Raw genomic sequence first — 12191 nt, forward strand, 5'->3', positions numbered from 1 at the left:
GGCTTATAGTTAGTGAAAATAACATGTCAAAATAGAGGGTTAAAAAACTAGTTTCCTTTTACCAAAGTTCACAAAAGAGCCTGTCACAACCACCTTGATCACCAAGGCCACCCATCACATTAAATTACCAAATTAGGAGGCAGAGGGTGAAGCAAAACACCATTAAAAATCCATTAACTGTGCTACATAGGAAGTGAATTCAATGCATAACTGTATTACTGCACCCACCAGATTCTTACTGTGAAAACTTTAGGAGAAGACCTCCAGGAAGTTTAATTGTAAATGATTTTGAGTTGTAAATTAAATGTTCTGTTGTGTATTCTCTCCAGCCTTGAAGAACTTTAATAAATCAGGGCCATTGCACAGGCACAAGATGTGATCAGCTAATTTTACAGCTATGCTGACTGTAGTCTTGGAAATAATTATGTATTTTGGAATAAATGCGGCAGAGGTAGGTGTATTTACCACTATGCACCTGCCTCCCACAGTCCTTTCCATTAAAACTCATTGGGTTCCTTTTGAGTATAACAAAAATTGGTGGCTGGTAGGCATAAATGTCAAATGGTGTACAATTCGAGCACCATAATAGGAACTCATTCTATTTGTAATGGCCAATCAGTACATCAAAACAAGTGGCTCAAATGTATATATCCACAAGTTGGCAGTACCCTTCTCTATTGCTATATCCACTGCTAGGTGTGTTTATATCATTTTTTCTTTCAGTCTTGAGGGGCATTGCAATATGTACTATAGGCACCACATTGCAAGCCTGTAACTGGTTTTATTTCAAGATGCTTGTTGGATCCTGATTCCTATATTGTTAAATTATGTTTGTTATGTATGTTTGTTATATGTACTTTTGTGATATGTTGTATTTTTCTGAAAACGAAAAAAGATAATTGAAGAAAAAAACCCTCAAAAACATGATTATGCCTATGATGTAATATTAGAAGTGCTAATGAATGGAAAAAATACTTGAACAAAAAAAAAAGGCTAGCAGAGGAATATAAAAAAAGAAAAAGAAAATATAACACACTGTGTTATAAATACTCCAAGGACACCAATGGCACCACACAGTGCTTGTTTGCCAGTGCTAAATGAACAAATGTTCTCAATAAATAGTATGATGTACTGAAGAGAACCAAACTTTTCTCTTTTGTTTGGCAACCTAAGCAACTAAAGCCACGTGGCACAATATTATGAGTTACAGTACTGCGTTTTATTAGTGTTAGGGCTGTTACCTGCATCCATATCTTTCCAGTTCAGGTTTCCCTTTAATTTTATTAGATTGGGTCAACCACAGACTTGAAAAAAAAAACAATGTGATGTTGGAAAGGTGCCTGACTTGATTATCAAACACCTTTTGGGCACAAAGCTGTAAATTTTGCACACACAGACCTCTGTGACACAGCAGAAGGAACAACTTGGGGTATTGATACAAACAAAAAACAACAAATATTTTGGAGGGATGTCACAATTACCTGATGCAGATCATTTCCAAGTACATACTCCTGGAAGTACCCGGGTGCTGCTGAAGAAGCTCTAATAGCTTGCCACAGATTATATTGACATCCACCCATGTAATGTGATTTAACACCTGGAAAATGGTTGTAGTTCCTGAACACAAAGGGTTTTAGAGGTATTCCTCTATTAACGATGGCGCTCACAGCTGCAACCTATAAAACAGAAAAACACAATGCGTATAATGACATTGTAATATAACAAATTGTTTAAAGAAGCTATAGATCTATTTTATAAAACAAATGCTTTGCTCTTGAAGGCAGATTCTCAAAATGTCATGAACAGCTTAATTAACTAAATGGTAAAAAAAAACAAGAGCAAGAGAAAGAGAAATAATTTAGCCTGGAGCTTGTAAATCAGTGATGGCTCAAGTTAGATGAAAATTCCCATAATATTATGGTAATGTGTAATAAGAGATAAATAGACTGGGCTACTGGCAGTATATTACAAGGGGCTGAAGGATAAGATTTGTTTAGCTGCTTCAGAACAATCTCTATTGAAATTACAGCACCTAAGAACATGTGTATTACTGAACTGCTGTTGATTTGTGTAATGCAGTCCTGTTTAATTTTGTACTGGCAAGTCCTGTCGGTACGATAGAAGTAATGCGGGCGGCAGTCACCTAATCAATTCTACATGGTAATAATATTGGTGAAAAAACTATTCACAATTCTCCCTATTCACAAATAATAATTTATTCCCAATCCCCCCTTGGATGCATTCTCATTTGATTAATTCCAGGTTCAGACTCAGGCTCTCAATCCTTGTTTCTCTAGCTGGGGACAGAAGCAGATCAAGTAGTTTTTTGCTCAGTTAGATGAAATAAAGGGCCGGGTAACATCAGGGTTAAAAGGACTCAGGATGTTTCATTATAGAAAATTTGTCATTCCTTTACTGATGCCAACACATAGAGGACTTGTCAGCCCTCTTGCGACTGAAATGACATAAAATACCTACATACACAAACATAGAAGTTTTGTATGTAAATAATAATCAGGTAAAATATAGCTAGGTCCATACATATTTGGACAGAGACAACTTTTTTTTTTGTTTCTTTTTCATGATGTACCAAACTGTAGATTTTGCCACTCCCAATATTGTAGTCTATTTTATCTAATATTGTATTTTTCAGATGGGTTTTTTCGGTTTTTACAGCTTAAGGATGGCTTGTTTCACCTCCATGGAGAGCTCCTTTGACAGCATGTTGTGTGTTCAAAGCAAAATCTTCCACATACAAGCACCCCTCACCCCCCCAAATCAACTCCAGGCCTTTTATCTTTTATCTGCCTAATGTCATAACGAACGAATTTCCCACACCAGCCCATGAAATTGCCTTTGAGTCAATTGTCCAATTACTTTTGAGCCCCTGAAATGAAATGTGTAGAAAAAGGCTTTAGTTCCTCACATTTTCATTCAATCTTTTTGTTCAACCCACTGAATTAAAGCTGAAAGTCTCCAATTCAACTGCATCTGAGTTGTTCCATTTAAAATAACTGTGGTAATGTACAGAACCAAAATTGGAAAAAAGTTGTCTCTGTCCAAATACTTATGGACCTAACTGTATATTATGAATCACTGTGAATGGCAAAATCAATTCATTTTCTTAGCCTTTCATTTTTCATTTTTTTAGCATTGATATATTTTAGTATTTTTAGACCTTTATAGTGCACATAGTGCAAAAAACAGACATTATTATTATTATTATTAATAAACAGGATTTATGTAACGCCAACATACTACGCAGCGCTGTACATTAAATAGGGATTGCAAATGACAGACTAATACAGACAGTAATACAGGAGAAGACCCTGCCCTGAAGAGCTTACAATCTAGTAGGTGGGGGAATATGTAGTGGTGGGAAGTAGTGGTGGTTTCAAAAGACAGAAGAAGATGGGTAGGCAAGTTTGAAAAAATGGGTTTGAGTGCTCTTTTAAATGAGCAGAAAGTAGGAGCAAGCCAAATAGGACGAGGAAGACTATTCCAGAGAGTTGGGGCAGCTCTAGAGAAGTCTTTGATCCATGCGTGTGATGAGGTTATGAGTGAGGAAGTCATTAGTAGGTCATTGGAGGAGCGGAGAGAGCGGCTGGGGTAGTACTTTTTTTTACCAGGTCAGAAATGTAAGTGGGACAATAACTGTGTAGGGATTTGACGGCAAAGCACAGGAACTTGAATTTGATTCTAAGGTGAAATGGAAGCCAGTGTAGAGAGGTTGTTGAGCCAGGGTCGGGGGTTGGTAGGGCGGGGATAGCGGAAAGTTGAGATGGGAACAGATACTTCCAGGCACCTCCCAGTGGTTGGCACCTTGATATCCACTCTGCAGCCCAAATTGCTGAGCTGGTTCTTAAAACAAAACAAAGCAATGTTTCGAAATTTGAAAGCAAGTGGCAGTGGTACTGAACTGGTCAGTACTACCCTTATTCAATTTTTATGATCTACATGTCTCAACCCTGTGCACTGTCTGTGAACATGAGGAAAATGTAACTGCACTGCAAAAATCACAATCCATCGGATTTTAGCTTACCATTGTATCTAAACCCAAATATGTAAAATATTTTAGTTTACAAGTACTTATAATGGGTGCATTCTCCCTTTAATTTTAGCTTGCTGTCTCTTGTCTAAAGTCTCTGTCATGCCTGTGCCTTTTTTCTCCAGTCTAGATAAGGAGAAAGCTATGGCTGTCACACTAGCTGAGTGTGAAAAAAGTGCTATGTCTTCATTCAAGACAGTTGAGTTTTTTCATTCTTTTAGTCTCACAAAACATTGCACTTCTAAAAAGATCAAAATTGTTCTTAGCCTACAAAGTAAAAACGAATTCAGCCATCAGACCTTAAAATTAATAAGCTGCAAAACATTACATTTTTGTTGTTGGGTTTAAATCTGCTTTAAAAAGCTTACACAATATACAGTCTGTCATTTTTTATCATAAACCAGTCCAAATTTTAGAATTCTACCTGACTGCTGAGTTTTATTGTCTGTAGATCACAACTATTACATATACTAACAGGACACACAAAGCTTGTAAAATCCCCAGCATTACATGGTTCGGTTCAGTAATTTCTATAGACCTGCAATGCTTTCATATGACATGACTATTTGTGCTGGTTTAGTAAACATTTTAATTAACCTTGTGTAGATAAATCTAGGAAAACCACACTGATGCTTTGTAACTGGATTATTTGTATGAATATTATGGGTTGGAAAAAAACATGTACTATGAGTGGTTCTTTTTTAGTTTGGTATAAAATGTGGAAATATTTAAGGTTGTAATTGCTGCCCATGTCCATGATGAAAAGATTTTACCTTCTTCCTGTTGCAATGACCATTATCATGGACATGGGAATTACAAAAAGAAATGGTGTTTATCAGAAGAGGTTGAAGGACATCTTCCAGAAGAGGACACTTGTTCTGGTGACAACTGTATACTCTCTGATGTTGCTCTAAATGTGCTCTGGTTTATTTTTTGTGACCGAGAGATAGCAGGAAGAATAAATCCCTATTATTGAGATGCAGAACATACACATACAAAGAAAAAACAAACTGATAGTAGTTGTAACCCTATTCTACAAAAGTTTTGGCTATGTTGTACTTTAGGAGTACAATAGCCTCTAATGGCACCATACCTGGAACAGCCACAATGCTCCAGGTAGCCAGAATTAACAGGATCTTTCTTTCCTACGCTTCAGATCATGTACAGAATTGAAGGAAATGCATTCATTGCAAGAAAAAGGTAATTTTCTACTATAATAATTATATGTGAAAACTGTTGATTTATCTTTTTGATATGAAAGCTAAAAAATTATGATGGATCCACTTTAAATAACAGGTTGTTCTCACTGTTGCCCGATAGCACTAACAATGTACAAAGCCTCAAAGAGGAATTCACATAATAATCCAGCATTTCCTGTTGGAAAGCTTCACTCAATATGGGATTTTTTGGAACACAGTAGCAAGACTCATCAAGAACGTTTTCTTTTTCCAGTGGTAAACACAGTGTGGCTGACATTCAGAAAAACAGTATGTCTGCTGCCTCCGTCAATCGAATTACTATTTTGCAATGCAACATTTTATAAAGTGGCCTTTGTATTTTACAGAATCCTAACAGCATTACATCAGCACTTGATAAAGCAGAACATAACAGTGAATAAACTCCCCAGCCCACAGTTGTATTATGCTAACTGAATAATTGATCCACTTAAGAGTAAGTGATGCTTTTCAAAGCTAGAAAACAACCTTCTCTTACAAAAAGGCTTTTCTGAAGAAAAAAAATTGAAGAAATATTCATTCAGCTTTTTTTATTCCTACACATGTGAAGCAAGAATCCTAGACATTATGCTAAGCTCACGTGTTGTCTAGCAGGAAATGTGACATAATAATGATATTTACCAAGGAAGTTTTGTATTTGTGACCCAGCGCTAGTAGCTATACAGTGGCAAAGAAATAGTTATTAATATTTAAAAGAACATTTCACCTTTTTAACTCACCTTACAAAGTAACTATTGATTGAATTTATCTAACATATTAATTATTCACTAATATATAAATGGTAAGCCATTGCCGCACATATGGATCATTTTGAAGTAAAAGGGTAGAGATTACATTTCCTGTCCAAATCCTATTTTAATGCCATAACATACATTTTAATTTTATAAATCAAATAATATGCTTATGACTGGATAAAGCCAAACACCTTGGTTTACCTTCTCTGATTATATCTGCTTGGAATTATTACAATTTCCATACAAAGTAAAATACTTGCAACAAATGCAAAACCAGTGATTGCATATTAAGCCATTTTTATACAATATCAGTAATATTAGCTTTTTTTTTATTTTATTAAATGTATTAAATTTTTTTTTATTAAATTCAGTACGTAAATGTGGGCATCCAATTGGTAAACTAAACAGAGCCGATAGACTGGCTGTCTGAATCTCTTAGGTTGAGAGTGGGCAAACTTGTGCTTTGTAGGCTTTATGTTTCACTGGTAGCCATTGGTAAAGTTCAGGTTTCTTCAGGTAGTTTTTTTGGTTCCAGATAAATGTCAAGTTGCCACTTTGTAGGGAGAGCTCTGGAAATCTATAAAGCAGTGCCTGTGGGGAACGGATTAAGTATAATGTGCTCCTAGAGACCTAGTCATGGTAGAGCTAGGCACTGGTGCCCACAGACTCAATGTAATACCACTAGGAAACACGCAATACCTGACTGTTTTCCGTATAAGAAGAATAAAAAAATACAGCTTCTAAAATAAATTCTAAATCCAAATGTTATAAATACCTGGGCATGTACCACTGTCTTGTAACACATTGAAAATGAATGGAATAACACATGTATGTTAAATATTATGATTAAAACATAACCATTTTTATTTAGGCGAATGCCCATGACTTATAACCCCCAATATAATTGGTACAGATTCTAATTCAAAGACCAGGTTGCTGAAATTTAAGCTCTGGGATGTTTATGCATAATTTACTTATTTATTATCTCACAACAAAGAATAAAAACTATTTTCCAATTGGGTTTTCTTTTTTAGTCAGTACATAAATATCACGCTTTATGTACTGAAAAAATCTGTTTATAGTGATTAACACATCAAAGAAAAATGTAAATGTAAAGAGGAAGCCAGGACCTAATCTGCACCTAAAATTCCCCTTGCACAGCCTTAGAGTGTGTGCTGGGGATACTGAGAAGGTACATTTCAGCCTGCATGGCTAAAGCGAAGCAGGAGATGATGCTAGCGATATTATGGGATCCACTCTAAATCATGCTGATTGGCAGCAATGTGGAATTACTTTTGGCACCACACTATTGTAAATGTCTCATTATTATAGAGATCAGCTAACACAGTCGCTAGTTTTATAAATGAGTACCAGTTTACAAGTTACCTGAAGATGACTACTGTTTACTACTACTGTCACATTCATAAAGTGGCAATCAGCAAATCCAATTCTCCACTTGATAGCAGTGAATGCTATAGACCACAATAAAGATCATTATTGCTTGTGGTAAAGCGGCGATCATAGCCACAAAATAAATTAATGGGATGTAAAGCCATTTCATTTATGGGGATCAGTTACTCTATCCAAGTGAATTTTGGGTACTGGATTAATATAAGAATCGTCACAATTTGAGCGATCTCTACATTGTGAAAGCATCACTATGGACTTTTAACTGTACATTTCTATTTGAAGAAAAAGCTTTCTACTGATTTGTAAAATCGTCTTCTAAAATTAAAAATTTTATGTTGCTACAGACCTTATATGACCCTTGTGTTTCAAAGAGAAATCAGAACTGTCTGCAATATTTACAATGACCAATTACATTTACTTTCCATGCTTCCTTTGGGTAATGAATGGAGAATGTGGTTGCTGTGACAACACAAGACACTTTGATCTGGCTGCAACATCAAAGGCAATGAACCTGTTTAATCAAAACTTTCCACCAACAGCTATATATACATATTTTTATTTCTACATTCTTATGTCCAGAATGAGAGCAAATATTTTCAAATAACATAATACTAATATTTACAATAATCATTACAGCAAAACGAATGTATGAAAACAGTAAATGAAATGAGATGTCAATACTGGCAACATGAAATACATACCTTGGGACACAGAGGGTTTCTTGCTGTTTCAATCATTAGGTCTGAACCCATTCTTTCTCTGCCAAAATAAGAAGTCATTACATAAATTATATATAAAATTATAATACAATGTCAACAATGCAATATATTATCAAACTAAGAACAGACCTGGGACCCATAGTGGAATAATTCACTATAAAGCAAAGGCCCAGTGGGGGCACAAGGGCTTAAAATGCCTGGGGGAAAATATAATGTTTGGTTTCCTTCTGCACTTTCAGAGCAGAAAACTGCAACCACAGATTACATTTAATAACACATCAATGGTTACATTGATGAATGTGTTTGTATACAATGGTAATAATTAAAGTATGGATTACTGTCTGATCTCACTGCCTCCAGTGTTTACATTTGGAGTGTAACTGTACAGTTACCCAATTGTAGCACCTGGAATGGGGCTGTACAGTGCAGCTTCAAGTTGTAAACAATGCAGAGCTACAGAGATGGCTACCATAACTATTATCTGTATTAGTGCAGCAAGTTTGCAGCAAGCAGCTTTGCAACAGAAAACTTAACACACTGCGGCCAAACCTAATAAAAACCCAAACATTAATCTGAAACAAATCTGGTAAAACAGAGCTATTTATCATACTGAGGAGTCATAATAATGTGCTAAAAAATTTTCTTATTCTTTTTAGTTCAAAAGTTAGTTCGAAATACCCTTTAATCATCACAACTTTGTTGTTATAGTTATCAGTACATCACATTTTCCCCAAAAAATCAGTGATGAATAAACCTGGTAAATAATAAAATATAGAAGTATCTTCCTCCTCATAATACTAGGTCATTTCTTTCAAACCATGGCTATGTATGGGCTGATACAGTGATACAAATAGGTTACAGTGAGATAAGCCTACAGCAAATTGAATTATTCTGGGTTTACTTCAAACATCAAATTGTGTGCAGAGACTGCATTTTTTGGTTAATGACTTGCCCACATTGAGCTCATATTTGACAGCTAGAAAGTTTTAGGTCTCCTAGATGAGCCGGGAAACCACAAAAATAAACTGGGACTGCAGGGCCAGCTTTAGTTCATTCTGTATTCGGCATTTATTTTTTAACACAATGAAATGCTAAGTGAAGCTAATGCTTAGTGCCGGCCTGTGATGAGCCAACTAACCAAAATACCCATATCCCTATGTGTGCAAGTCCTTAGGTAAGCAATCTGCATACTTACTTCAGCATTTTTTCCCATATCTCACTGTCATAGTAGGCATGGCTCCAGCCCATTTTCATTGTTCCCACAATAACATTCTGTTTGAAGACGTCAGTTCCCAGTTTTTGGTACATTTCTTCGCACTCGTCGAGTGGGATATGAAATAAACCCAACATAAAGGCCAGTATAGCTCCTAGAAAGAAATAAGCTACTGTTAAACATGCCTGATAAATATCTATGCATCATTAAGAGAAATATCACATACATTACATTCACACAAGCTACAACACAGACATACAACCACCCCAGATAATCCTCCATTATAAACAAAAGCTATATTTATATACCCAAATGCTGCACTGCCTACTGCATGCTACACCATGGCTAAGTACATTATTATTCCAGACGCCACCAGTGACTCTCTTATAGGGATTCTCTAGCTAAAGTAATCATTATAGTATAGAGATTAGAGAGGTGCACATGAGAATAGAGAATTAAAACCTAAGAAGGGGGATTCTGCCTACCACAATATACATTAAATAGAGCTCCTCTGCAATATACTCATGATAATACATATTAGTGTTTTGTTTTTGTTTCTTTTTTCATTTTAGACTAAGGATGCAAACATAAAGGACATAACCATGAAGCAGACGATCTGTAGGTGCATAGCAATATTTTGGTCATGTCATTTTTAAAACAGCTCAGTGTTAATAAATTGCAAATGCGTTTTTTAACGTTTGATAATACTATAGTGATTACCTCGAAAGGGCACGTCAAAAGCATTGGTCATGCGCATGTATAAAATCATTTTCCCAAATACATTCTAAAACTAGGCTGAGAAGCAATCTGCAAGTGTGCACTGCTACTGCCATCTAGTGTTCGAGTCCTATATGGCACAGACCCAGCCTCCTACTACTACTCAACACTTAAATATAATAAAAGCATATTCATCAATTATCAAAGGCCTACACTCTTTCTAAAATGCAACATTTTTTTGAATGAAGATTGGTTAAAGTCTCTAAATATAAGCCATCAAACGGCTGTTTTCACTGCAATGTCAATACAGTATATGCTCTAACATCTACTTCTGTGTACAGACACGATCATTATTACTTCATGCTAGCACACAGAACAGCAAGGAAATGGGTATTAGAAAGACTATGAGATTAGAGATTTCACATTGCATATTTTTCCACATGCAAAATGTTTTTTACAAATCTAGAATAAAACAACACTTATTATGAAACCATATTTATATAGCACCAACAAATTACGCAGAGCTGTACATTAAATAGGGATGGCTTTTTAGAATAGAATAAAAACTGTTTTGTTGTATGTTAACCTAAATAAAAACATACTATAAATTTGACCAAGATTCCTGTAATTTGCTTTAGAACACGCAGACAACTCTACTGGTAGCCAACTCTATACAACAGAAAGTTTCTTTGGCTAAAACCTTGATTTTTAGTTTTGGATAAGGTGGGTATGGATTAGAAAGCCTGTCAGGTTTTGCTTCCATCAGGCTGGAGAGATTCATTTACTGCCTGTCCAGTAAAAAGGTTGTCCCTAGATAAAGAAAGGGAAAGGAAATCTCTCAGAGATGCCCAAATAGCAGTAAAATCTAATAGGGATCTTAATCTTTTTCTATTCTGCCCAAAAAAGAGGTTTGCAAAGTTGCACAAACCACAAGACTTCTGGAACAATATTCTTCAGACAGACATGAGCATAGGCATGCTTGGCCATAATGTACAGCTGCACATTTGGGGAAAAACATCTTATAACAAATGTCAAGCACGGTTGTGGAGGGGTAACGATTTGGGCTTTTTTGTAGCCACAGGACCTGGAGAACTTGCAATCACTGAGCCAAACCTGAACTCCATGAAGTATACCCAAGTGATCTAGAGTCAAATGTGAGCCGGCCATATGTGCGATGCCTAGAGCTTGGCCAAAACTGGGTCATATAACAGGACAATGATCCTAAACACGCTAGAAAATTGACAACAGAACGGCTGAAAAACTAAAGAATTTAAGTTTTGCAATTGCCCAAAGTCCAGACCTCCAGCTTGATCAAAATACTGTGGTGGGGCCTTAAGAGAACATAAGAGGCATAAATGAATGACCGAAAACCTCAATGAATTAAAGCAATGTTATAAAGAAGAGGGGGACAAAATTCCTTCAGAGATGTGAGAAACTGATAAAGTCATAATAAATTTTTTTTTTTTTAAGTTTTGCTTGCTAAAGGTAGTATTACGAGCTATTGATTAATATGGTGTAATCTATTACGTAACATAACCTAGGAACATCTTCGGAGTGTTTTCCTGAGCATTATAGACAGTTGGTGTTGTCAATACTCCATTGCTCATTGTTCTTTTGCTCTGTGCTTTTTGTACTTTACCTGCTACATATTGGTGCCCCCACCATCTGTGCATCTGAACTCCTCCACCCATCTTTCTGCAAAATGATCAAATCTTAGACCAGTCATCAAATCACCCATCATCTGGGGGCAAATCTGACATAACGCTTACTATTTAACCAAAAGGGTCACATGATGGCACATCATGGAACAAGGCTTGGTCAATCAATCCTGGGGAAAAGTTTAGCTGCAGGTAAAATGATAACTAGTCACTAACCCTTCACTTAAATTTGTCTGGACACATTTTCCTTACTGTATGCCCCCTTATAATATGCACTGCCTGGACAGGTAATATTGTACCTGGATAGCAGTTAGGTGGAAATATCGTAGCCATTTCTTCTACATGTAATACAATAATATAACATTTATTATTCATTTGAAATAATACTTATAATTTATCTTCGCATTTACACATTAGAAGATTAAACCACCTAGATGACCTTTGTCTCATTTAGAAA

At 35.9% G+C, this 12191-nt stretch overlaps 1 protein-coding gene across 2 annotated transcripts in view; it reads right to left on the reverse strand.

Annotated features, from left to right (window-relative positions):
• PNPLA8 (patatin like domain 8, phospholipase A2) overlaps nt 1–12191 on the reverse strand; it is a 39580-nt gene that overhangs the window by 16389 nt on the left and 11000 nt on the right. For both annotated transcript variants that reach the window (XM_072401508.1, XM_072401509.1), the window contains exons 6-8: nt 9342–9513; nt 8129–8186; nt 1482–1676 (exon numbers count right to left, since the gene is read on the reverse strand). In XM_072401508.1, coding sequence (XP_072257609.1) covers nt 1482–1676; nt 8129–8186; nt 9342–9513 — 425 coding nt within the window. The remainder of the gene's footprint in view (nt 1–1481; nt 1677–8128; nt 8187–9341; nt 9514–12191) is intronic.

The sequence above is a fragment of the Pyxicephalus adspersus genome, chromosome 2, assembly GCF_032062135.1.
Source record: "Pyxicephalus adspersus chromosome 2, UCB_Pads_2.0, whole genome shotgun sequence".
NCBI lineage: Eukaryota > Metazoa > Chordata > Amphibia > Anura > Pyxicephalidae > Pyxicephalus > Pyxicephalus adspersus.